Raw genomic sequence first — 27,367 nt, forward strand, 5'->3', positions numbered from 1 at the left:
ATTTCCATCCATGGAGGACATTAGTGAACCAGGTGGACTTTTACAACAGCCTACAGCCAACGTGGCCCAGGGTTGCCACGACTGAGAGTAGTTTTATATTCTGGGATTATTCATTGCTTTGGAATTCCAACAAGTCGGATTTAAACTCTTGGCCCCAGAATGAGCCTCAGGATCACTCGTCCACTGACAATGCCATTACTTCATGGTTAACAGAAACCTCTGCTATCTTGCCTGAGTGTCCACTGCAGTCTATCTGTGTGAGGTTAGCCAGTGGAGTTTATGTCAGCTGTTCATACGTGTCACAGTGAACACAATCCCATCAGGGTTAGCAATTTCTGGTCACTGTACCTGATATGTATCCAACGGCTGTGGAAAATGTTGGGAAGTTCAAATCAGAAAGGATTCTTTCAATTGGCAAGGTGTTGTTTAAGCGAAATCTAAGGAACACAAGTACACCATGTAACAGCATAGATAGGAGCAAATTATTGCAGATGTTGGAATTTGTACTGGAAACAAAAAAATGCTGGAAATCACAACGGATCAGGCAGCATCCATGGAGAAAAAGCAAAGCTAACATTTTGAATCTAGATGACTCTGCATCAGAGCTGATGTGAAATGCAAGGGGACCACCATGTAACACTCGTTTATGGTAGCAAAGTTGTTATTATATAAGAGTCTAGATTAGAGTGGTGCTGGAAAAGCACAGCAGGTCAGGGAGCATCCAAGGAGCAGGAAAATCGACGTTTCGGGCAAAAGCCCTTCATCAGGAATTCCTGATGAAGGGCTTTTGCCCAAAACGTAGATTTTACTGCTCTTCAGATGCTCCCCGACCTGCTGTGCTTTTCCAGCACCACTCTAATCTAGACTCTGATTTGCAGCATCTGCAGTCCTACAATTTTGCCTTGTTACTATATCAGTCTAATAACCTGGAAGCCATGGACATGAATAAAACAATTGAGTTTTTACAAGATTCTGGTATACAGCAGACTTTAAAGTACCCATCAACAAAAGGTCAAATTCAACTCCATGATATGCTGTGGTAGTCTTTGCTTGTACAGAGATGAAAAAGTGTGGTACTGGAAAAGGCACAGCAGGTCAGGCAGCAGCTGAGGAGCAAGGGCAGGAACTTCCATCAGGATTGGAGAGGGGAGGAGGTCTTATTTCTTAGGCCCCTTCTCCCTCCCTGGTCCTGGTGAAGGGTTCTGCCCGAAATGTCGACCGTCTTGCTCCTCAGATGTTGCCTGACCTGCTGTGCCTTTTCCAGCGTCAGACTTTATTGACCCATGAACCCTGTACCAAGGTGCCCCATTTATAGTCAATGGGAGTCATTAGTTCAGTTGGCTGGATTTGTGGTTTGCCATGAAGAGTGATGCCAACAGCACAGATTCAATGTCCTCACCAGCTGACATTACCATGAAGGTCCAGCCTTCTCAACCTCATCCTTCACCTGAAGCGCGGTGACCCGATCGCAGGTTAAACTCACTGCTAGTTGTCTCTCTCCAATGAAAGAGCAGCCCTCTGGGACTGTGGTGACTTTACTTTATAGTCAATAAGCCTGTTCACTGCAGTGAAAATCCAGCTATACCTCAATTTTAAGATCTTCCTCCTTATTTTGAAATCACTTCATGGCTATACCTCTCTCTATTGCTCCAGCCCTTTAAACCTCAGAAATCTCTGAACTCCTCCAGTTTGGGTTTTTGACACATGCCCAATTTTATCACTTCAGAATTGGTGGCGGTGTCTTTAGCTGACCAGACCCCAGCCTTGGAAGTCTGCCTCTAAGCCCCTCCTCTTTCCTCTCTCTTCTCCTTTCCAACACCATTTAAAACTGGTCTCTTTTACCAAGCATTTACTATCTGAATGCCTCCTTATGTGGTTTGGTGTCAAATTTTGTGTCCTAAACTGCTCCTGTGAATGCCCTGCATCACAGCTGATGTATAAATGCAAATTGTTGTTGTCACTTACCGTTCTGCCTGCTGGTGCAGTCGATGGACAAACCCCAGGTATGGGTTGCATGGCAGCTCTGCCATGTTCAGCAGCTGGGCACACAGGTCCTCCATGGTTTTCTGAAGTCCTGTTGCATCAATGTATTTCCAAAGCTTGTTTAGTCTTCGAGCTAAATTCAAGTCACTGGACTGAGGGGCTTTGGGCCTCATGAGCATTTGTTCTGACATTTCCTATGATGAAACATTTAAAAAAGAAAATATTTTCAGCACCTCTTTTATCAATTTTGCTTGATCACGTAAAATAAAAACATATTTTTGCTGGGATACCATCCTACAATCATTAGATAGTCTCCATATTACAGGTACAGGCCATCTTTCAATTTACAGTTGCAGAATTATCACAGAGGACTGGTTAAAAACAGAAAGGCTTCTTTAAATGAACAAAAGAATCTCGTGAAAATATAGTCTGCCAGGATCTGTCAGAATGCACCAATGCTGTCTAATATACCTTACACCAAAAATCATTCATTTCACCAGTCTGGGAAGATGTGCAAGCACATTTATTGTCAGCTTACTTTCAAGTGTTCATCATTTCAAACAGCTGTTTTGGTGCCTCCCAAAAACTCTTAATTCTGGCAACCCAGGACTTGGACCTGTCTGGTGTTGATTCACTCTCTCGGCTTCTCTGTCTTCAATAGAACAAAAGTCTGATATTCATTTGTGAACTAGGTACATTCAAAGGTTCTCATTGGAGCTCTTCTGTCTCGTCTGTGGCCCTCATGCTATGCTACTCCCTGTTTCAACTTAGCTCTCAGGAATTTGGTATTGCATTTCATCACTGCAGTACACTTCTCCACTGTGTTGGAGATTTGATTGTATTTATTTGCTGATAACAAGAGTTTCCTAAACACCTATTTAGATTGTTTTAAACTCATTTCAATTCTCCACTCCTCCTTACCACTCCTTTCAACCCATAAACTTCACTCCCCCATTGCCAGTCATTCCGTTCAGTAAACGTAAGTCCAAAAATCTTGGGTAACTAATTTATTGATATTTCCACTTGTGGGAGAGTCCAACATTACAACAAGGCTGGGGAGATGTATTACAGGTGCCTTAACAAAATTGTAATGCATGTCATTGATGTGGCTCTGATCTTTAGGTTGTGCCCCTTCATGCAGGACTCCCCTACCCTCTGCTTATCATCTTGATTTCTTCCATCACCTTCAGGAGAGGAGGAGACAAAAATGCAGTCAAAATTAATGCAGACAACTCCATTAAATCTTTCAGTGCGTTAAAATATACTTTCTCAGGCTGAAAAGGCATTCCCCATGGATTGTAGAAAATAGATTGAGGATCTTTGAATAGCAATAATAAGCCCCTTTAACCTCCATTGTGTTCCCACTATAATGTCCTGGGTATGGCAGTCTTGTCAAAGGTGCTTGCAAGTATCTCAAAGAAAGCCACCCACAATGATCTGATGATCTCTGAGCTTCTCTTTCCCGATGACAATTTAAAACTGGTACAAAGTCAAGGGTGCGGCTTGCTGCGATAGCAAGTGGATAAAGGGCCAAACATTTACAGCGAACTATGACTTAATGGCACTTAGTATCCTTCACTTTAAGTTTAAATTTTGCTTTGCTTGTAATTTAAATTTTCAGGAAATCATATAGACAATTGTGAGTGGCAGACCTGTACGTTTTAAAAAGTGCGCATTTGTTTTTATTATTACAAAGACGCTTAACAATCCACAAATATAGCCGTAGCTTTTCAGACCAGTGAGGATGTTCTGCAGTAATTCTGGAACTTTGAGCACTGTCATAAACCCAGTTACACCTTGTTCAACAAAGTGTAGCCTTTTTTTTCAGGTTAAATCAGAAAATGCTTGAAATTCTCAGCAAGTCAGGCGGTTATCTGCAAGCAAGAAACAGAACCAACTTTTCAAAGATGATCTGGAGATCCCGGTGTTGGACTGGGGTGTACAAAGTTAAAAATCGCACAACACCAGGTTATAATCCAATAAATTTAATTGGAAGCACTAGCCTTTGGAGAGCTGCTCCTTCATCGGGTGGTTGTGGAGTTGGTGAAGGAGCGGCGTTCCGAAAGCTAGTGCTTCCAAATAAACATATTGGACTATAACCTGGTGGTGTGTGATTTTCAAGTTTTAAAAGGTTTATTTCACAGCAAGACCTCATTATGGAGAGGGATACTTTCGTTCATTGATTGCAGGGGAGATAGCAACCATTTAAACCTCTACTTTGTAACCTATGAAAAGCCTAGACACATTGATAGTCACTTCTGATTTTGAAACTTTTCTGCATATGAGTCCGGAAGTAACTGTCAGTTTCAAAGTAGTAATCAGTAGCTCAGGCGAAAAGTCACAGACCTGTAACAATTAATTCTGTTTCTCTCTATACTCAGATACCCGCCTGACCTGTTCAGCATTTCCTGCAGTCATCACGCACTCAGCATTAATAAATCGGTAACAAAAACCGAAGATGCTGGAAAAGCTCAGCAGGTCTGGCAGCACCTGTGCAGAGGAATCAAAGTTAAAGTCTCGGGTCCGGTGACTCTTCCTCAGAACTTAATAAATCTGTACTGTATTTAGACTGCAAAATAAATGAATGCAGGTGAAGTTAAGAACAGAGACTCTAGGTGGTGCTGTGTCACAAATGTTCCCAGTGTCTTCATAATTATAGCACTGCAATGTTAAGGAATTTTATTGTGAAATTGACGTTGGAACGTCAACTGAATCCACAAACATAGGAATATTCTGCTCTACAAGTCATAGTTTGACATAGAAGTAATCACAGAATTATCATGGGACAGAAAGAGACCATTTGACCCATCGTGCCTACCCTGGTTCTCTTACTTAGTGCCAATCCCTGCACACACCTGATGAAGGGCTTTTGCCCGAAACGTCGATTTCGCTGCTCGTTGGATGCTGCCTGAACTGCTGTGCTCTTCCAGCACCACTAATCCAGTATTTGGTTTTCAGCATCTGCAGTCATTGTTTTTACCCTACTATCCAAATAGTCATCTAATACCCTCGTGAATGCCACAATTGAACCTTCCTCCACTACATTGCCAGGCAGTGCATTTCATACCCTAACATTCACTCATAAAATGTTTTTTCCTGACATCACCCTTGCTTCATTTGCACATCACTTTAAATCTATGCCCTCTCTCTTCTATCTTACAAACAGGAACAGGTTCTTCCTATCTACTCTATCCATCCTGCTCATGATTTTGAAAACCTCTGTCAGACCTCCTTTCAGCCTGCTTCTCTCCAAGGAGAACAGTCCCAACTTCTTCAATTTATCTTCACAACTGAAGTATCTCATTCCTGGAACCATTCTTGTCACTTCTGCTCTGTTTTCAATGCAGTCATAGCTTTCCTGTAATGTGGTGCCCACAAGTGGACACAGTACTCCAACTGAAGTTTAATAAGTGCCTTTTTACAAGTTCAATATCATCTCCTTGCTCCTGTACTCTATACCCTATTAAAAATTTTGAGAACAGTGTATGTCTTCTTAACTGGTCTCTTCATCTGTCCTGCCACCTTTAATGATCTGTGCATATATACACCCAGGTTCTTCTGTTTCTACACCACTTTAGTTTTTTAACCATCCATTTTATGTTGTTTTTCAATCTTCTTCCAACCGAAGTGCATCACCTCATATTTCTCTGCACGGAACCTCATCAGCCACCCACCTTTCCACTCAACCAAACCGTCAAGTGTCTTTTTAAGTTCCATACTGTCTTCCTCACAGCTGACAATTGTCCAAATTTAGAGACATCTGCAAACTTTGAAACCGTCCCCTGCACACCAGGATCCTAATCATTAATACATATTGGGTAGAGCAAAGGCCCAGTACTGACCTGTGGGGAACTCCAGTGCGAACTTTCCTCCTCCAGCCTTAAAAATATCCATTGAGCATTACTGTCTGCTTCCTATTTAGCCAATTTTGTACCCAGATTTCTATTATTGTTGCAACAAATCAACTATCTGAGAAGTGGGTCAGTTTTGTTTTGAAAGCACAATTTTCCATTCCTGCAGAAAAATACTGAGCTGTACGTTCCTGTTGTCTTTCAATCTCATAATATAGTTAGTCACCTCCATGTTAGGCATTGGCTGGTGTGACTCAGGAGCCCCAATTTGCAGAGGAAGATAATGGGCTGAGAAGGTGCATGATTCTCTGGACTCTGTTTTCGTTGGACTCTCTTCTCAGCCAGCTGCGATTTCTGTTTCTGCTCACCACTTCCAATGACCTTCCAAAGAGTCAGCCTCCAGAGATCGCTGCTCTCAGTGACTGTCCTCCAGCTGTCACCCACAATCTTTATATCTCTCTTGCGGGTATCCTGGTAGAGGAAGTGTCCAGTGCTCTCCATAGATCTCTGATACACAGCTGTGTATCCAACAAATTGCTGTGATGCATCTAGTGTGTGGCTGAAGGGGTTTAATATACTTCCTATTTTTATACAATACCCTGCTTCCCAAAAGATAGCCCAATGCCAAAGTCTCTCCCTATTAGTACGCAGCCTCTCCCATTGGGCTGTACATAAGCCTAGAACAACTTTCCAAGTCTGTGTTGGATTGGTTACCTGTAGCTTTTAAGATCTCAGTTATACTGAGTTTCACTGTCAAAGGTAAGACAGACTGTGTTCACAACTGGAAAAGTGCACAAAATTATGAGAGGCATAGATGGAGATAAACAATTCCACTTCGAAGAGGGGTAAATAACCAGGGGCATAGCTTGTTGGTAAGGACTATGAGGTTTAGAGGCAATTTTAGAGGCCAATGGGTGGTGGGTATTTGGAACTCAGTGCATAAAAGCCTGGTAGAAGTAGCAACCCTCAAAACATTTAAGAACTGTTTAGATGAGAACTTGAATTTCCATTGCATACAAGAGAATAATTAGTTGATGACTGTCACAGCCACAATAAACTGAAGTGCCCTGCTCTGTGCTGTAAAACCTCTATGACTCTTCTTGCAATTTTATATATCCATAATGCACCTTGCACAATTCCAGAATGTCTCAATGAGTCTCATTCAGCCATCAGAGTTTTTGTCCAGTGCAATCGCTGTTGTAACTTAAGAAACAATGTGTACAGCAAGCTCCCACAATTAGTGATGAAACTTCTTCATCATTTTCCTGTCTTACACTCCAGACCACATTTGACACTTTGAGCAGAAAAACATCATGAAATATCAGATAAACCAGTCATCGACCACACTGGAGTTTGCAGAAACAGGTCCCGCCAACGCAGCGAGAATTACTTTTCAGTGTGAACATGTAAAGGGAGAGTTTCAGTGGTTTGTGGAGGTGTTTTTTTTTGGCTGAATATTAATATTATTAGGTCAGCAGAAGTTAGTCAATGCTGTTGTGCTAATGTTCTGTCAGTGTAACAGGTGCATGCTATAGTTGGAATGTAAATGCAGCTTAATAATTCTATGGCATGCCCAATGCTGCTCTTTGATCCAGTCCTATCCTTACAAGACGGGGTCACACATACAGGGGTCATTGGATGTTAACTGGGAATACCCTGCAAACTGCAGCAATACTGATCATGAGACTTCCCATCTGGGTCATTGATTTTCTTTAAGGAAATCTGTCCCCCCTTGCCCACAGATGACTCCAGACCCACAACAAAGTGGTTGACTCTGAAATAGCCCAGCAGCCTATTTAATGACCCTCAACACCTTCTCAAGGGCAATTACCGATGGGTCATCCTGTGAAAAAAAAAATAAATCTCAGCACCCCTGACGCTACTGTAGGTTTCGGGACAGAAATGAGGCTCTGATTTATAGCGCTCTGAATGGGACCAACCCGTTTGGACGAATTTGAACTCATTTGGCGGCACGGTGGCTCAAGTGTTTCGTACTGCTGCCTCACAGGGCCAGGGACCCAGGTTCGATTCCGGCCTCAAACGACTATTTGTATGGAGTTTGCACATTCTCCCCATGTCTGCGTGGGTGCTCCGGTTTCCTCCCACAGTCCACAAATGTGCAGGCAGGTGATTTGACCACGCTAAATTGCCCATAGTGCAAGGTGCATTAGCCAGAGGGAAATAGGTTTGGGTGGGCTACTCTTCAGAGGCTTGGTGCGGACTTGTTGGGGCAAGGGCCTGTTTCCATTGAAGGTAATCGAATCTAATTTTACCTCTGTGGGATTTGGAGCAGCTGTAGAAATACTCTGCGCTGACATCCGTTTTAACCTGGAATTCTGAATAGCTGCCTTTTTGCAGGGGGTTTTCCGGGAACAGATTGGAAGCTAATCTGGGAAGAAATGAGATTGTACTGTTTAAACAGAATTTCATTGTCACTACGTGGATTACACTGCACATTGTACTTACTCGAAAGGCCGACTCGCCTGTGATTAAATGCAATGAGAAGTATGACTTCTTTTTAATTAAACGACCGCCGAGGTGGTTCACCGGGTTGAGAAGCGTCCGTAGCAACAATAACAGGAAGAGGAGGAGGAGCCTTAAAAACTGAATGGCAAACCAGACAACGCCATTCATAACATGCTGGTATAAGCAAGCTTTGCTTATATAGTTTGCACTCATAAATCGGTGTGCTTAAAGGTGGATTCAATTGAGCCAAGTGGCTCCAAACAGTATGGGATTAGTCCAACAAGGTTTACCTCATAGGTTTCAGAGTAATTTTTTGTTACACGTTTCCAGTTTGTTTATTTTTAAAAGCCTCCATAATTACAATTGCATTTGTAAAGCGCGTTTTGTTTTCTCACATCTCACCTTCACACACACAATTACTTTTGAAAATATGTGAGGTAAATAATCATTGTGGGTTTAGTAAATAGGGCGCTGACCACAAAGAGGTCATGCCACAGGTGGAAAGAAACCGTGATGATGTTGAATATTGCGAAGCACCGAGTTTGTCGAAAGGGAACTTTGTATCTTTCGGTTTCCACAACAAACAATGTCTGGAAACGCAGGAACCATGGATTTTGCAAGGACCCATAAGCAGTTGGATAATTCTAAGCGCATGAGCAGGAAGGACAGAATAAGTTGATGAAAATGGGGCAAGGGCGGTGAAGTTGGAGGGTGTTCCAGACATTGGGACATTGTTGACTGAGAGCACAAATGAAAACAGGAATTGCTGGAAAATCTCAGCATCTGTGGAGAGGAAACAGTGTTCTGAGGAAGAGCCACTCGACCCTTCATGTTAACTCTGACTTCTCTCCACAGGTGATCTTTTTTCAGCAATTTCTGTTTTTGTTTTCGAATGACAGCATCCGCGGTTCTTTCGGTTTTTATTGACTGAAAGTACAACTCGCCGTTTACTAGAAAAGGGCCAAGGAAGTGCCGCGTCTGATTTGAAGAGGGAATCGGGACTGTGCCCACTCGGGAAAATAGAGAATAGATATGATAGAGCGTTTTTAAAAATATGTATTGGTTCATTGGATGTGAAAAGGCCATCCTGTGTTGACAATCCTTAACTGCCCATGAACGGAGGAGCCCATTTCAGAGGGAGGTTAAGAATGAGACTGGAGACACATGTAGGCCACACCAGGGATAGTTGGCAGATTTCCTCCCTTAATCAAACCAGTTAGGTTTTTAATACATGGTAATTTCATAATCACCCGACGAAGGCTAATTTTCAAATTCCGGTTGCCAATTCACTAATTTCAAAGTCCACCAGCCGAACCCACATCCCCAGAGCTCTCGATTCCTTATCTAATCTATTACTGCCATCTTCTCAAATTGAAATATTTGGAATACTAATGAAGGGAGTTCTAGTTCCCCCGGACTGGCTGGGGAAAGGAATGGCGGCAGAGAGAGAGAGGTGAAGTAATGGGCGATCTAATTTTCAGTTCAGTAGGAGAGGCTAGAGTACTCGTTTTGCACAGCGCGGGCTGTTGAATCTGCAAGTTACTGCAAGGGAGCAACTGTCGTCTTTGAAGGGAGTCGTGGTGAGGAGGTGGGATATTTGGAGCCCGGGGAAAGATGCATTTGTTTCATTTTAGATTGCTGCAGCGATCGGCCAGCACACAGACTGGGCGGGCTGAATGGCCTCAGTCCGTAGGGTAAACATTAGCGGCTGCGCTGCGGTCACCCTGTGCTTCTTAGCTTGTAAACAGTCATGAAATGAATCAGCAGTTCGTGCATTTCCAGTCATGTGGGTTTAAGTGGGATGTAGTCAAGACAACAAACTCCTCTTTGTTGAATTCTAGGCGAAGAGTCATCAGATGGGACTGAGATTTTAAAAAATCAAAATCATAAAAAAAACCTAGAATTTCCAAATAATGTCACACTTCTTGAGAACAAGGATGCGCGCCTATGATCAATCTCCAACTTCCTCCCTCGGTTTCTTCGGAAATCCCTACCTTCTGTAAATTACCTTGAGACGATTTTGACATTGTAGGCGCTATGACACAGTTATAATCAATGCTGGCGAGCCACTCAGTATCTTTGTTTTGGGCTCAAGCCTTGGCTGGGTGGAGTTTGAGTACACATCTTCATGAAAAGCTTAAAGTTTGATGCCTGAAATTCCACATTTCGAAAGAATTGAACCTGTAACCCAGTCGCAACACAGAGTTTAAAGTGAGGAGATATTCCTTTATATTATGACCGAATGATGTCCGTTTGCAATTATGTAGGTTCATCACAAACTGCAGCGTAAAGCTCTTTTAGTCATCCTACGGTCTTGGATAAGTTCAGATGAATTCTGCAGTTTGGTGGACTTGGTAACAGACCGCACCGGAGACACCCCAGAGCACTGGACATTATTTCAGAGTTATCTGGGAGTCTGAACACCCGAGTTACACCATATAAATTTAACCGAGTGTGCGTGAGAAACGAAAGGCACAACTTTCCCGAAGTCGGCAAGGCTATAGACTCCCTGTTTATGTAACCAAAACCCCAGGGGTGCTCGAGGTCTGAAACACAGACAAGAAGTCCGGGAGAAACTCAGCAGAGCTGGCAGCTGCTTCGACAGAAGTGATACGGAACTATAAACACACTGTTTTTCTCGCTCTCCCCACAAACGCTGCCAAACTTGCCGAGTTTCTTCAGCAAATCCTGTTTGTCCTCCAAACCATTACGGGTTGTTATTCCAATTAACACACTGCGACTGGAAAACCTTGCAGTTATTTCAACGATTGAGACTCAGGGATATAAAAATAAAATTTTAAAACTCAGGTAATTACATTAACATCCGAACGTGACAAGTTGCTGGTCGGACGAAGAAGCAGTGCCAGTCACTATAACCATTGTTAAAACTGGCGAATTCAACACAAGGGGACGAGTGTGAATAACAGAATAGGCAAGACCTCTGGATTTGTTTTTATTTACTCGTGGGGGCAGCATTTATTGCCTGTTCTCAGTTGTCCTTGAGAAAGGGGTAGTCAGCTGCCTTATTGAACAGCTGCAGTCCATGTTCTGTTCGTTTCTTATTTTGAGATTTCCTAACGATTGATACAGCTGAGTGGCTTGCTGGTCATTTGAGAAGGCAGGTGAGAACCAACCACATTGCTATGGGCGTGGATAAGCCTGGGCCAGCCAGAGTCACAGAGATGTACAGCACAGAAACAGACCCTTAGGTCCATCTCTTTCATGCCAACCAGCTATCCTAAATTAATCTAGTCCCATTTGTGACCAGTTGACCCAAATCCCTCTAAACCCTTCCTCTTCATATAACCATCCAAATTCCTTTTAAATGTTGTAAATTGTACCAGCCCCTACCACGTCCTCTGGCAGCTCATTCCAACACCCTCTGTGTAAAAACGTTGCCTCTTAGATCCCTTTTAAATCTTTCCCCTCTGATGTTATACCTATACCCTCTAGTTTTGGAATCCCATTCCCTGGGAAAAAGGCCTTAGGCTATTCATGCTATCCATGTCCCTTATGATTTTATATACCTCTATAAGGTCACCCCTCAGCCTCCGACATTCCAGGGAAAGTAGCCACAGCCTATTCAGCCTCTCCCGAAAGTTCAAAACCTCCAAAGCCTCCTGGTAACATTCTTGTAAATCTTTTCTGAATCCTTTCAAGTTTCATAACATCTATCTTGTAGCAAGGAGACCACAGAAATCAATGGCCAAATCAATGTCCTGTACAGCTGCAACATGACAACCCAACTCCTATACGCAATGCACTTCCCAATACAGGTCAGCATACCAAATGCCTTCTTTACTACATGGTCCACCTGTGATTCCACTTTCAAGGAACTATGAACCTGCACTCTCAAGTCTCTGTGTTTGGCAACACTTCCCAGGAACCTACCATTAAGTGTATAAGTTCTGCCCTGATTTGTCTTTCCAAAATGCAACACCTCATATGTAATTAAATTCCATCTACCATTCCTCAGCCAATCTCAACAAGGTCCTGTACACAATCAGGTCCTGGACCTTCCCGTGGCTTGCCACTTCAACACACAATCCTGCTCCCATGGCTACATCTCTTGGCCTGCTGCAATGTTCCAGTGAAGCTCAACGCAAACTGGAGGAACAGCATCTCATCTTCCGACTAGGCACGTTACAGCCTGCTGATCTCAACACTGAGTTCAACAACTTCAGATAATTTTATTTCATTTATCTTTTTTTAAATTTTTTTCACTGTTCTGTACCTCTTATTTCTTGATTGTCTCTCTTTTTCTCGCTCCCCACTCTCTCATCACCTTTTTCTCTCCTCTTCCCCCTTTGCTACCCTTCTCCCCTGATTTCCATTTTGCCTCTGCTTCACCCCTGCCCCCCCATATTTTGTCACACAGCACTGGCTTCAGCCTTGGTCATTCACACATCCTAATCACCCTATAATTTCTCTATGCGCTGTCATTATCATCTCTATATTGCTACCTTTGCTTCTGGAGCCATGACTCACCTTCTCTCAGCCTCGTATAAATACCGAGGTAAAAACAATGACTGCAGATGCTGGAAACCAGATTCTGGATTAGTGGTGCTGGAAGAGCACAGCAGTTCAGGCAGCATCCAAGTAGCTTCGAAATACCTCCCTATTTCTCACTTTTTTTTTAGCTTTGACAAAGGGTCAGTTAGACTCGCAATGTCAGCTCTTTTCTCTCCTTACAGATGCTGCCAGGCCTGCTAAGATTTTCCAGCATTTTCTCTTTTGGTTTCAACAATGTCCTGTTGTGCTCTGAGATAACCTTCTTCACACTTCACTAAACCACTAACTTTGGTGTCATCTACAAACTTGTTAACCATTCCTTCTATATTCACATCCAAATCATTTATATAAATGACAAAACTCAGTGCAAACATAAGAGGTACAGTTAGTAAGTTTGCAGATGACACCAAAATTGGTGGTGTAGTGGACAGCGAAGAGGGTTACCTTAGATTACAACAGGATCTGGACCAGATGGGCCAATGGGCTGAGAAGTGGCAGATGGAGTTTAATTCAGATAAATGCGAGGTGCTGCATTTTGGGAAAGCAAATCTTAGCAGGACTTATACACTTAATGGTAAGGTCCTCGGGAGTGTTGCTGAACAAAGAAACCCTGGAGTGCAGGTTCATAGTTCCTTGAAAGTGGAGTCGCAGGTAGATAGGATAGTGAAGATGGCGTTTGTTATGCTTTCTTTTATTGGTTAGAATATTGAGTATAGAAGTTGGGAGGTCATGTTGCAGCTGTACAGGACATTGGCTGGGCCACTGTTGGAATATTGCGCGCAATTCTGGTCTCCTTGCTATCAGAAAGATGTTGTGAAACTTGAAAGGGTTCAGAAAAGATTTACAAAGATATTGCCAGGGTTGGAGGATTTGAGCTATGGGGAGAGGCTGAACAGGCTGGGGCTGTTTTCCCTGGAGTGTCGGAGGCTGAGGAGTGACCTTATAGAGGTTTACAAAATTATGAGGGGCATGGATAGGTTAAATAGGCAAAGTCTTTTCCCTGGGGTCAGGGAGTCCAGAACTAGAGGGCTAGGTTTAGAGTGAGAGGGGAAAGATATAAAAGAGACCTATGGGGCAACTTTTTCACTCAGAGGGTGAGACATGTATGGAATGAGCTGCCAGAGGAAGGGGCGAAGGCTGGTAGAATGCAACATTTAAGAGGCATTTGGATGGGTATATGAATAGGAAGGGTTTGGAGGGATATGGGCCGGGTGCTGGCAGGTGGGACGAGATTGGGTTGGGATATCTGTTCGGTATGGATGGGTTGGACCGAAGGGTCTGTTTCCACGCTGTACATCTCTATGACTCAATCCTTGTGACACAACACTGTTCACAGGCCTCCAGGCTTTCTTGAATTTCCTGTGAAAATTCAAGACTAAAAATGGACTAAAGGATCTTATAGTACAGTAGTAGAGTCCCTACCTCTCGGCCTTGATTTAAATCTCACTTGCCCAAGATATGTATGAACAGATTTGACTTTTAAAAAAAAGGAAAAGGATGGAATTATTGGCAGGTTGGCCAAATGCTTAGTGACAGTGGGACCAGACTCTTCTTGTGCTATCTGAACTGAGGAAATTAGATATAATCAACCTGTCCATGGGACCAGACTCTTCTTGTGCTGTCTGAACTGAAGAAATTAGATATAATCAACCTGTCCATGGGACCAGACTCTTCTTGTGCTGTCTGAACTGAGGAAATTAGATATAATCAACCTGTCCATGGGACCAGACTCTTCTTGTGCTGTCTGAACTGAGGAAATTAGATATAATCAACCTGTCCATGGGACCAGACTCTTCTTGTGCTGTCTGAACTGAGGAAATTAGATATAATCAACCAGGGCATGCCCCTGAAGTACAGACTTAAATAGAGGCACATTACCACTGTGCCACATGAGCCTCAATGAGATTTTAAAATAAAACAGAAATTGCTTGAGAAACTCAGCTGCTCTGGCAGCATCTGTGGAGAGATAAACAGAGTCAACGTTTCGAGTCCAGTGACTCTTCCTGAGGTTCCGTTTTAGTTGGGAAGGGGATAAAATGTCAGTCTACCCGCTGCTTCGGCCACTCAGTACAACACAAAGTTGCAACGATTGTCGCCCCGGGGGAGCTGTCAGTCTGGAGCCGCGCGTGCGTCCACAGTGTGAAAGTAACAAAACAGATAACGTCACAAAGACCTAACGTCAGGATGTTATTGCACCTTTCGGGCTATCTCGTCCCTGATTGGTGGGCTAGCCCGGCCTCCGAACGTTGAGTCGCGATTTAGAATGTTGCCCGGGGCGGCGGCACACACCGCCACTCTGATTGGCGGCTGCGTCTGTCAATCATATCCTGCTTCACTCCTCCCTAGAGTGGGGGCGAACTCACTTGCCCGGCAAGCGGAGAGAGACTATAGCAGCAACAACAGTAGGTTTTTGCATTCGCCTCCAGTCTCGGAGGGCTTATAGCAAAGCAAATATTTAACGTTGGGAATCACACACATAAATATGGGCAAAACCATACTGGACGGGGATAAGTTATCGCAGGCTGCCGTACGGGGAGACTGGCAAGAGGTGAAGCGTCTGCTGACCGATGAAAAGGTGAACGCCAACGCGGTGAATAAATTCGGACAAACCGCACTGCAGGTTGGTAATAGCTCTCGACTCGAAATAGTGATAAAGACAGCAGCAGCATATTGTTTTTAACCACCCCCCCCCCCCCCCCCCCCCCAAGTTAAAGTCACACTCGTTTGAGCCGACAGGAACCCTTTTCAGGATGATATTCACCTCCTTCAGTAACAAGAATTCTGTAAAAATTTGGAAGTCCTAGCGGAATCTGCATTAATGTCGAACGCAGCAGATTCATAGTTGGGGATTTGCGTGACATTCGGATTTGTAAATGACTGTTGCGATGCCGCTTGTGACGGAGATGTCAGCCGGTTAAACCTGCTGCGGAAGATTAACCCGTTCCCAGACTGCGCCCAGAGATGTAATGAAACGCAAAATAAAACGTTCAGGCGCAGTTTGGGGTTGTGAGCTACTGGGGTCGTCACAATTTATGAATGAAGCCAAGGGGCTCCCTTCCCCGCCTCCCCGTCCCCTTCCCCTTCCCCTTCGGCTGACGTTGAAAAGCCGATTTGAAATTATTTGACATCTGACTCCAAACTCTATTCGATAACTATTTTTTTGCCTGCAGTTGGCGGGATGGAATTTTGGAGAGGTGGAAACGGAGCTAAAATAATCCGATTGTTGATTTAATTTAGAAAAAGCCGTGAAAGCAACAATCTTTGACAAATATGTCAGTAACTCTTACGTTACTTTACTACGAAGGGCGGAGTCTTACAGTGGGGAATGTGTACAACAGGGCGGTTTCAGTCCGCGTTGTCGATCGCTGTTCTAAATTTACACTGTTTCTGCTCTGCAAATTAAAATCGAAAGCGGTAAAGATGCGTTTCATATTTAAAAGCACTTTAAATATGGGTGGGGTTAGAATAATTATTGCAGGTTGTGTATTTTACCTACCAGGCTGTTCACAAGATGTTGCTAGTCTTTCGTGTTAAGTAATATTTAACAGTGGACTCTGTCTCACCGCAGCCCTCACCAACGGCATAAGGTAGCAGTGTGAACCAAAATTATACCACACGCGACCACCCTAAATTCACTGGAATTGTTGATCTACGACTGCCTGTGTATCTCCATATTTCTGTCTTTGTCCAGTATCCTTAGTACCTTTAGTTCGCAAAAAAAAACAATCCTTTGACCTCAGCTTTATAATGATTAATCGACTGAGCAATTATCACTTCCAACTTTCTATCACTCGTGGCATGGCATTATTCCCCAATTTCATTCCTGGAAAGGTCAAACTTTGGATTTGTAATGCCCTGTACCCAAATCGCCTCCTCTTTCCTCTGACCAAAAATCCTTGGTTGAGGTTAGTACGTTGTCATGTGGAAGGATTACTGAATGTTGCAAGGCGTTGGACTCTGAAAATCCATCACTGCTGCGCAAAAGAGACTGCTTTCATCTTCTGCAGAGGTTTTTCTGACACCATAATGTCTGAGTTCCCATGGTAGACTTCACACTAGCCCTGCGCCCCGGGGCTGTTACAGAGACAAATTCATAACAATCACAGGGGAAGGTAGTAATTGCGATGTCTACATCTTCTTGCAGCTGTGGGAGAGTCAGAGAGATACATGATTAGAATGTTTACATTGTTCTGCAGCTGTGAGACAGAAAGGGAGACAGACACAGATCGCCGGGCACACACAAACATGCCCAGAAACTGATTGCAAACAAAATCAAATTCGACATGTGCAAGGTGCCTCACAAAGTAACAAACCCGGGTTGCTAAAGTGCACCACTAACATGCCCACCCCACTTTATTTTCCTAAAACCTTGCACCCCTCTTTATTTTCCCCTCTCACCATTAATTTCAATAGGAACCAAGCATGATCTGTTACTGCCTGTTTTCCACACTGCTGCCTGAATTACTCGGGCAAGATTCCACCAATGGTCTAAACCATAATAGTGTCTAATTGTAGGTTCCTTCTCTACAAGTAGCATATCAAAAATAAACCCTATGCTGTTGTTGCTCCTCTCCAAAACCCAAGAATCATCTCTCCAATATTACCAAAGCCCACAGTTAACCCCAAAAATACAGTTCGGCCTAATTTCCATTCCCCAGAGCCATTAAGTAGGAAATATGTACAATTGGTGAATCCTTGTTGTTTGCCATCATGCTGTGGTACAGCTGAACGGTAACTGAATAGTTGGGCCGAAGGGCCTGTTTCTACACTGTAGAGAACCTAAACATGTTTGAGAGGCTGAATCACCTATTCCAATTCTTCAGTGTGTATTCTTTGCTCACTCAGATGGCAAGGGATTCAATACATGGTAAATTATACAGAAAAATGGAGAATGTTGTGGAGTTCAGTACCAAAACTTTCAGCCATAAATCCCCAAAATGCTATTCAATACAAACCTTAATTTTGATGTATTGATCTTTGGGATTTGGACATTGTCTCAATTACAGTTAGAGATGAGCAATGAAGGCAGCATTCACTTGTGAGGATAAGAATTTCGATCCAGTAAGAATGAAAGTGCAGGTGTACTGTGCTCCATGTACAAGTTGGGATGGTATATTTCATGGAGGTGATGGTGTTTGTGTGCATCTGCTACTCGTCCTTCTGGGAGTTGCAGATCAGAAGCTTGGGAGATAATATTGAAGAAGCCTTGGTGAATTGTTTCAGTGCCTCCTATACATAGACTAATTTAATTGGCACATCACAAAGGGCTAGCTCCTTTGGTTACACTCAGAGCCTAAATCTCTGTTTTTGTGCTTCTCTTTCCAGGTAATGATGCTGGGCAGTACAATGGTCGCAGAGGAACTGTTGAAGAATGGGGCACAGCCAAATGTCCAGGATAGATGGGGCTTTACTCCGGCACATGACGTGGCCCGGAGTGGTTTCTTGGATACCATGAAGGTCCTGATAAAATACAAGGCAAACGTGAACATCAAGGATGCTGCATGGTGCCTGCCAATACACTTGGCTGCCCAAGAGGGCTACTTGGACCTTGTCCAGTACCTGACTCCAAGATCAAGCATTTTGCAGAAGAATGTCAGTGGACAAACACCACTGGATCTAGCAAGGGCCTCCAATAGAACTGAAGTAGTTACCTGGTTAGAGCAACAGCTGCAAGCTATGCAGACACAAACTCAACACTGATTCAGAGCCTATTAAGAAATGCTGACATTGCTTATACTTTACCTCTCTCACTGTGTGGTCTTGACTACGCTGTGAATCCTTCCTTTCCACCATATTGGACTCCTACTTTGCACTGCTAATTGTGGACCCATTGCATATGTTCCTTGTTTATTGTTGTTAATTTGAATCACCTCCCCACCCCCGCCATAAGACTTTGAGCCATTGTGGCAACTCCTCCAGAAACACGTGCTGGCCATCTTGCAAAAAAGGTTGGTAAAAAATACCTTCAAAATAATGCCACTCATTTACTGTTTATATCTCCCAATCATTGAACATTTTAAAAAGAGGTGCGTGGAATCAGACAGTATCATTTGAGTCACGTGTTTTGCGTACTTTGTCTCAAAAGCCCAAAGCATTGTAGAGTGTGCTGTACAAGAAAGCTCCAAGACACACACATCAATGCAGTTCCAGAAACTACTGCATTTTGTGAGGAAGTCTAAGGGATCATCCTCTTAACAGAGGAGCTATAGCTAGGACACTCAGGAGCCGTCAACTGAACGCGAAGGTCTGCACTGATCGTCTCCGAAGTAGAACGGAGGCTGATCTTCTGCCTAGAGGAGCCCCTCACAGAAAACAGCATCTACAAATGGGAGAAATCTTGTGAACTATGGAGTTGAAAACCCTGGGTCTTTTTATTTTAAGTGCTGTGTGTTTACAATGATTTTAAAGTACTGTAAAAAAAGCAAAGCAAAATGAGTTGTATGTACACATCAAAGTGGCTTTGTATTTTCTCTCTACTTTTACAAGGAAACAGACAGCAGCTAATGTAGCAGTGAATTTGAATCATTGGTGCTTTAATAATTATGTATATATGTAAGGAATGCATTATCAAGCTTATTTATATTTGAAAATTAATTATCCTTTATCCTGAAAGCATGGCTTTAAAGTGATTTTTTTTTTACAAAATGGGAACACACTTTTTTTTTAAAAATGTGAAATACTTTAAGTTCTCAATTTGAATGTTCAATTGTAAGACCACTGCTTTGCAGTTCTTGTGGGATAAGCAAATGCAACTGTAGACCACAATGTGCAGAACACAAATTCCTGAATCCCAGTGAATGAAATTGAATTTTACCACAAAGGCAGCATAAAGAGGCAACCCTGTTTGTGTTAAACAGGTGCTGATGGTAATGCCCTACCCAACAATACACTGCCATAATGACATTGTTATAGTAAATGTTCTATTGAGTGAGCAACAGTCCTATGAACATGAGGGGCCTTTTGTTTCTCAGCAGCTGTGAGTTGGTTATAGACTACTCTGTGCTTTAGAGGATTGAACAAGATTTTTTAACATTGAGTCAGTACATTGTGTTAGTGTCACTTAGGTGTGGTTGCTGAATGCAAATAAATGGATAAAATAGTTCAGCCAGCGAATGCTTTGGTGAAAGTTTGGCATTTCAACTTCTTTTTGATTTGAAAACTGACGAGCAGTCACATATCTACAACTAATGATTTCCACCTTTGCAGTACCACCCAATCTGTCCCTCCCAGATCTTGCTTTACTGAAATCCTTCCTCATACCTTATTCCCTCTACAGTTGATTATTCTAGTACAGTTCTAATTAGCTTTTGCTGCCCATTTCACTCAAACAAGGTCCAGTCCACTCAAACTATGCTTTCACAATGACTCCTTTGATATTAAATGCTCATCCTAACTTTCAAATCCCTCCATGACTATGTCCCTCCCTAAGTTATGACAGCCCGAAGTTGCTCTGTCATTTGCACTGTCCCAATTCTAGCTTTTTCAGCATTCCTGATTTTAATTGCTCTGCCAATAGTAGTGTACATTCAGGTGGAATTCATAAACCACACTATTTCATTTTCTTCCCTTAAGATACTCCTTGCTCTTTGAGCAAGCTTTTGGCCATCTTCCCGAATATCGTTTTTTATGGCTCAACATCAAATTTTGTTTCATAATGCTCCTATGAAGCACTTTGGGACATTTATGTTCCTTTTACACAATGCAAAATTGTAATTAAGTTTCCTTCAAGAGCTATTAAATTAAGTGATAACAAAAATTGCTGGAAATACTCAGATGGTCAGGCAGTGCCTGTGAGGAGAAAAACAGAGTTCACATTTTAAGTTGATGATCTTTTGTTTTGAAGTGGTGCTACAGATATAGGATTTTATGGCTTATGAAGCTTTACCTAAATGGTAGAAATGTGTCTTTTGCACAGACTCCAACATGATGCATGGGAAGTACAAAAGTTGATTTAACAGATTTTTCTTTTAAAAAAAGTTACTTCTCTTTTCAGCTCCTGCACACAGGATGACTTGCCAACCAGCAACTTCTTGCTGATTGAACACGCTGCCTTTAGTTGGATTTTGGTATTACAAGAATGATATAGACCTAGAACCATTTGTTTTTTGTTTTAAGTCCAGGTCACTCAGAATCATTACAGCACAGGAGGAGACTACTCAACCCATCATGTGATCTCAGCCAAGTTCAGTGATAAGGCAGTCATTACAAATTGTCTCACTGTCCCTTGGTTGGAGACAGAAGTTAAATGGGTCCGGTATAGGTCCCTCAGGAATGAGACACATTATGGAATAACAAAAAAAGTATGTAAATTTATTCTTGCTTTCAGTCCCAAATATTTAATTTCAATTTGATATTTTTCCTTTTCTAACAGTGATGCAATAGTAGAGAGACCAGATAATAGGAGACTGCAAATTCTGGTCCATTTCTCTTTTCCTGATCCCACTCTTGATTGTTCTTTGCCCTTTCCAAACTTATCTCACCATGAGAACCATATTGGTCGACCTCAAATGCCTTCTCAATTGCTCACTTGAATCTTCAGCATATTGTACCTTCTCCTTTCAGTCCACTATCAGCAGGGCAGGCTAGAAATCACCCTGACCTTGTCCTTCAGACCTCTGTGTCTTCACATCTCTCTTTCTCTTAAGCTTTCCTTAAAGTCTGTCTTCAAACTAGTCTAACTTTACCCATCCTAATCTTTCCCTTTCTGTCTCAACAGACATTTACATTTGTGCCCATTTTGTGATGCGCATAGAATTGTTTTTACATTAAAAGTGCCACTTAGATGCATGTTATTGTTGAGAGAGTTTGCTGTTTTAAACTGTTTGGGGTTTGCAAAAAAATGGCCATTACATCAAGAATGGTCACTGGGGCATGGTACTGGCTGACAAATTTGGAAGTCTCTCCCAGTTGGATTCAGGGCCTCAGGGTAAGTGAAAGTGAGTTGAGGACAAAACACAACTTTGGGAAGGGGGGAGGGGGATGTTTGAAGACTTTATAGGTTGCTGTATTGTAAATTGGTTCATGTTGCACATAATTATATTTATAATGTTGAATTTGTTTGGTGGATGTTATACTTTTTTAAAAATCTGCAAATAAATTATATCACTTTTTCGGAAAGTTTTACTGTGGATGACTGTGTGATTTTATTTATTTGTTCTACATGGGGTACACAGATGATGTCCAAGGTTTATTGTGTGATCTAAGGTGAGGGAACATACTGGGATTGGCTGTGTGAGTGCTACAATTATGGTCTCGTCACTGAGTTGAGGATGGGAATGGGTGGTAAAGTTAGAGAAGAAAATATCATCAGCCACTGTTCTTAATGTTTACCATGTCTTACTGCAACGGTGTGGCCTACCTCAGTGAGAATAGAGTTTGACTTAATTGTGATGCCTTCTGTAGTTGGGTAGCTTGCCAGCATCTACTACATTGGCTCACACATGATGAGCAGCCATTCAGGGCTAATTCTCAGATGGTGTGGATTGTTGGGAGGCATAGTAGATAATGCAAGCAGACCCAGCGTGTATAAGAACCACTCTCTCTGAGAAGAGCTGGAGACAGCCAGACAACAAACAACGAAGAAGAAAATTAAAGAATTCTCACAAATCTTTACAAAAAAAAAGCCGCCACTTAGGTTCCTTTTAAATCTTTACCCTCTCACCTTAAACCCTCTAGTTTTGGACTCCACCACCTGGGGAAAAGACTTGATCTATTTAACCTATCCATGCCAGTCATGATTTTATAAATCTCTACAAGGTCACCCCCTCAGCCTCTGATACTCCAGAGAAAATAGCCCCAATCTATTCAGCCTATCCTTTTGATTCAAACCCTCCAACCCTGGCAACATCCTTATAAATCTTTTCTGAACCCTTTCAAGTTTCACAACATCCTAAAGCAAGGAGACCAGAGTTGCAAGCTGTATTCCAATAGTGGTCTAACCAATGTTCTATTCAGCTGCAACATGACCTCCCAACTCTTACACTCAATCCACTGACCAATAAAGGCAAACATACCAAACACCTTCTTCATTATCCTAACTACCTAAGAGTCCACTCTCAAGGAACAATAAACCTGCATTCCGAGGTCTCTTTGTTCAGCAACACTCCTCAGGACCTTACCGTTAAGTATACAAGTCTTGCCCTGATTTGCTTTCCCAAAATGCAACATCTCACATTTATCTAAATAAAACTCCATCTGCCACTGTTTGGCCCATTGGCCCATTTGGTCAAGATCTTTGTTGTACTCTGATGTAACCTTCTTGGCCATCCACTACACCTCCAATTTTGGTGTCATCTACAAACATATTAACCATAATGCATATGTTCACGTCCAAATCATTTATTTACATGACAAAAAACAGTAATTCCAGGACCAACCATATTGGCACACCGCTGGTCACTGGCCTCTAGTCTGGAAAGCAACCTCTACCTTTGAGCCAGCTCTGTATCCAAATAGCTAGTTCTCCCTCTATTCCATATGCTCTAACCTTGCTAACCAGTCTACCATGAGAAACCTTATCAAACTTCTCACTGATGTCCATATGGATCATATCCACTGCTGTGCCCTCATCAATTCTTTTCACTACTTCTTCAAAAAACTCAATCTAGTGAGACACGGGTGAAGAAAAAAAAAATGCAATGGATTCCTTGATGTCAATGGGGCTCAAGGCCCTCAGCAGAAACGGCACAATCTCCACAGCCAATACTGAGGTAAGTTACTTCTCTGCTTTCTGGTGGGTTATTATAGGACCTTCAATCGTGGATTCAAACAAGGAATGGCTATAACAACAGGAAGCATTCAGTGATTATGTTCCCAATATTTTGTTGTTGGGCAAGGAATGTGGTTTCATGACACAGCCAAACATTTGAATAACAATTTTTAAATCCGTCCAACACACGTCAATGGCAAAAAGTAAGAGTGAGAGAGACTGCTGGTCAGCCTTGTGATGGAATGAGCATTGGAGTCTCAACCATCATTATTCATAGCTCCAGACTACAACATGCATGTAAATTGCCAAAGCAATTCGGATGGAGTGAACTACATTACACCAGCACCGACATATACTCCACGCAGGGATGCTTCTTTTCAAAGTTGAGCCTAACATTAAAACAGAGTGGTGTTCTTAAATAAAAACTGAAAAAAGTCTTACTCCACTTTGAGCTATTAAGTTTAACTTTGATTAAAACAAAACACAGATTGAATCTACTCAATCCCTACTTGCAGTTCAATTTCTGGTTGTCAACTTATTGTGTAAATAAGCTTGTTCAATCATAAATTTTCACCTTTACATGTTTTTATGAACAGAAGTTGCGTGAGCTCTTGCTTTTCACACTGGAGAGAAGAAGGGAGGTGACTTGACTGAGGTGTACAAGATAATGAGAGGCATAGATATATCAGATAGCTAGAGACTTTCCTCCAGAGCAGAAATGGCTGTCATGAGGGGTCATAATTTTAAGGTGGTTGGAGGAAGGTATAGGGGAGATGTCAGAGGTAGGTTCTTTATGCAGACAGTGGTGGGTGTATGGAATGCACTGCCAGTGGTGGTGGTAGAGTCAGAGACATTAGGTTCATTTAAGCGACTGCTAGACAAGCATGTACATGGCAGTAAATTGAGGGGTGTGTGGGTTAGGTTGATTTTAGATTAAGATAAATGCTCAGCACAGCATCATGGGCTGAAGAGCATGTACTGTGCTGTACTGTTCTATGTTCATTTATAATCAAATGATCCATCTTTTGATACTTGCTCTCACAGGAGAATGCAAAACATCCCATGGTTCTATTTCAAAGAAGAGCAGAAGACTTCCCACTAACCTGGTTGATATTTATCCCACAACCAATATCACGAAAAACAAATTATCCAGCTGTTATTGCATTGCTGTTTTTGGGAGCTTATCGTATACACGTTAGCTGCTATGATTTCTACATTTTAACAGTATCTACTCTTCGAAAATCTGCCATAATGAATGGCAGAGTAGGCTCAAAGGTTGAGTTTCCCACTGCTCCTCCTGTTTTCTATGTATTTCAATGGCTGTAAAGCACTGAGACACTTGGTAGTTGTGAAAAGCATTACCTAAATGCAATACTTTCTTTTTCTATGTTATGCAATGATTGTACGCTATTATTGAAGAGGGACTACAACACCTCAATTTCACATTTTAGCTGCCCTTTGAAGTGGTCCAATAAGTTATTACAAACGAGAACAAGTATTGCATAAATATCATTAGCTGTCACATGTTCTACATCACAACAGGCCAACTCTTCAAAAACAATTAATTGGCCATAAAGTGGTTTGGGGCATCTGACGATTATGCAAGCAACTATATAAATGCAAGTCTATCGTCTGACCTTGTCTGATTGCGAAAGTTGAGCATATTCAGGACCAGTTAGTACTTAGGTGGGAGACTGCCTGCAAACAGTAGGCTTTGTGCAATTGGTCAGCACGTTTGACCTAAGCTCTGGTACTTAGAGGGCTCTTGCAGTGCATTGGTATGACCCTACCTTTAAGCCAGATGGTCTGGCTTCAACTCCCTCCTGCCTCAGAGGAGAGCCACAACATTTCTGATCAGGCTATCAATAATGTATGCCCTTTACTTATATATACCATTCACAATATAACATTAACATATGTAATATTAATAATACAGACATTGTTTGTCAGCAACACATATCCCAAGAATGAATAAAAAGTCAATAGGACCGTAAATGCAAGGTACTGGTTGCTTGTGGCAGGGAAACATTTAAGGATGAACATGATTTTAAAGAATAACCAACCCTTTCAGAGATGGCATTACTCTCTGGAGCAGGTGGAACTTGAACCAGGTCTCTAGGCTCAAAGGTAAGGACACTACCACTGCACCACAAGAACCTTCTGAATCAACATTTTTAAAATAATCAAATTCAAACATGTTAAGATACACAGCTGAAGCAAGTAGGGCTTGAATTCAGGCCTTTAAGATCAGAGGTAGGGCACTATCACTATACCACTGTGCCGCAAGAGCCCTGAAGGATATTTTCAAATCACATCCCTGTCGTTACACATCTCTGAGCAGTGCAGAGACTTGAATCCAGGCTTCCTGGTCCAAAGGTAGGGGCACTGCCACTGCATCACAAAAGCCCTAACAGTGAACATATTGTCTGTATCAAACTGCAACAAAGATGGTCCCACAGTACATACTTTGTGCAGCAGGTGGGACCTGAACCCCAGACCTCCTGGCTCAGAGGCAGGGACACTACCACATGAATACTTGGGATGAACATCTTAGGGGGGGGGGAAGATATGGCATCAGTTTGCAAAACCGAGCTTTACATGGGTAAAGTAAAACTTAAGAACTTAGCCGAGAATTTATGTTCTGAACTAACTTACCTTTGCTATGTACACAGTGAAGAACTTGGTCTATTCTTGTCATTGAGGGAAGGGAGGGGGGGGTCTCAGTCACGTGACCTCTCCGGCCGGTGATTGGTGGGAGATGGAGCGTGGCCTCTGACCTTTGACCGGTTATGCCCGGCAGGGGTCGGCCGGCTGTGCATGGCAACGGTGATGGAGGACGGCTCGCAGCTACAAATCAACCGGCGTTTCGCCGGCAAGTATGAGAAGTACCGACAGAAGGAAGAGCTGCAACGGCGTGAGTACACCAAAGGGCGAGAGAGGAAGCGGCTTGATTTGATTTGATCTGGTCTGTGTGCGCATGTTTGCCTTTTATTTAGAGGTTGGTGGCAGCATGAAGCCTGTTGGACTAGGCCTCACCTATTTACCATTGAAAATATTCAACATCATGCCGTAAAATATCGATGAAAATAATAAAACTAAGTGCGTGGTCTATCTCTGTAGTCGAGCTAAATTAGCAGTGAGAATGTTAGATGTTTTTTTAATCTACTTATTTAACCCACGCGTGCAAAAAATTGGGTTTATATAAAACTAAGCTTGATAATAGAGATAAATAAATAATCATGTAACAGTAGAAATATGTCTGTCAAATACTTAGAAAATAATTTATAATATTTTACTAAGATGTTTTGATGCAGATTCAAAATGCATTTATGTGTATTCAAAATATGTTGTGTTATACATAGTTAATACTTGTATGTTAATTATATTTTGAGTTCATATGCATATATTTCTCTTTTTATGTGTACATATGATTTATACCTTGGTAATGCTGAGTGTAAAGGAGTAGGATAAGTGGAAGGTACTTTATGCTATCAGAATTTTAGTCATGGCCATTGCAAAAACAAAATGTCTTGGAACTTTTCTTTGATTTTCAGTGAAGGATCGCTATGGAGATAGGGCAGATGAAGAAGAGAGTTCCAGCTCTGAATCTGATGACGACAGTGAAGTGGTGAGTATGCTGCACTTTCACTGAGGTAGGGTTGCATCAGAGATGATCGCTATCCTAATCAGACCATTTGGTGCTGTATGTTGCTCTCGTATCAAACCTAAAAATGAGCCTAAAGCTGTCACCTACAGTTCATTTCAGATTACCTTGCAAAAATAAATTTGAGCAACATGGAATTCAGGGTGAGCTTGCCAATTGATACAAAATTGGCTGAACAACAGG

The 27,367-nt window shown here is 42.3% G+C and overlaps 3 protein-coding genes across 4 annotated transcripts in view; 2 read left to right on the top strand and 1 right to left on the bottom strand.

Moving 5' to 3' along the window:
• Nucleotides 1–26,238, bottom strand: part of LOC140468068 (uncharacterized) — an 83,936-nt gene extending 57,698 nt beyond the window's left edge. Inside the window, exons 1-4 of the mRNA XM_072564254.1 lie at nucleotides 26,176–26,238; nucleotides 16,309–16,956; nucleotides 1,966–2,177; nucleotides 349–437 (exon numbers count right to left, since the gene is read on the bottom strand). Coding sequence (XP_072420355.1) covers nucleotides 349–437; nucleotides 1,966–2,174 — 298 coding nt within the window. The 5' untranslated portion in view covers nucleotides 2,175–2,177; nucleotides 16,309–16,956; nucleotides 26,176–26,238. The remainder of the gene's footprint in view (nucleotides 1–348; nucleotides 438–1,965; nucleotides 2,178–16,308; nucleotides 16,957–26,175) is intronic.
• LOC140468070 (cyclin-dependent kinase 4 inhibitor D-like) lies at nucleotides 15,136–21,940 on the top strand. Its single transcript, XM_072564255.1, has 2 exons — nucleotides 15,136–15,432; nucleotides 18,138–21,940. Exons 1-2 carry the CDS (start codon nucleotides 15,295–15,297, stop codon nucleotides 18,510–18,512), a joined length of 513 nt encoding a protein of 170 aa, XP_072420356.1. The 5' UTR covers nucleotides 15,136–15,294; the 3' UTR covers nucleotides 18,513–21,940.
• Nucleotides 26,239–26,310: 72 nt separating the features above from the next.
• kri1 (KRI1 homolog) overlaps nucleotides 26,311–27,367 on the top strand; it is a 33,784-nt gene continuing 32,727 nt past the window's right edge. The window contains exons 1-2 of one of the 2 annotated variants that reach the window (XM_072564256.1): nucleotides 26,311–26,434; nucleotides 27,075–27,148. In XM_072564256.1, the coding sequence (XP_072420357.1) occupies nucleotides 26,338–26,434; nucleotides 27,075–27,148 (171 nt within the window). In that variant the 5' untranslated portion in view covers nucleotides 26,311–26,337. Of the gene's footprint in view, nucleotides 26,435–26,456; nucleotides 26,519–27,074; nucleotides 27,149–27,367 lie in introns of those variants that run through there. The other variant, XM_072564257.1, reaches the window with a different exon arrangement.

Source organism: Chiloscyllium punctatum, chromosome 46 (assembly GCF_047496795.1).
Source record: "Chiloscyllium punctatum isolate Juve2018m chromosome 46, sChiPun1.3, whole genome shotgun sequence".
NCBI lineage: Eukaryota > Metazoa > Chordata > Chondrichthyes > Orectolobiformes > Hemiscylliidae > Chiloscyllium > Chiloscyllium punctatum.

Bases quoted from the DNA above. Each gene is read 5' to 3' on its own strand.
- LOC140468070 (XM_072564255.1), top strand. From the start codon at position 15,295: ATGGGCAAAACCATACTGGACGGGGATAAGTTATCGCAGGCTGCCGTA. The intron at 15,433-18,137 runs GTTGGTAATAGC...TTCTCTTTCCAG, and splicing joins TCGGACAAACCGCACTGCAG to GTAATGATGCTGGGCAGTAC.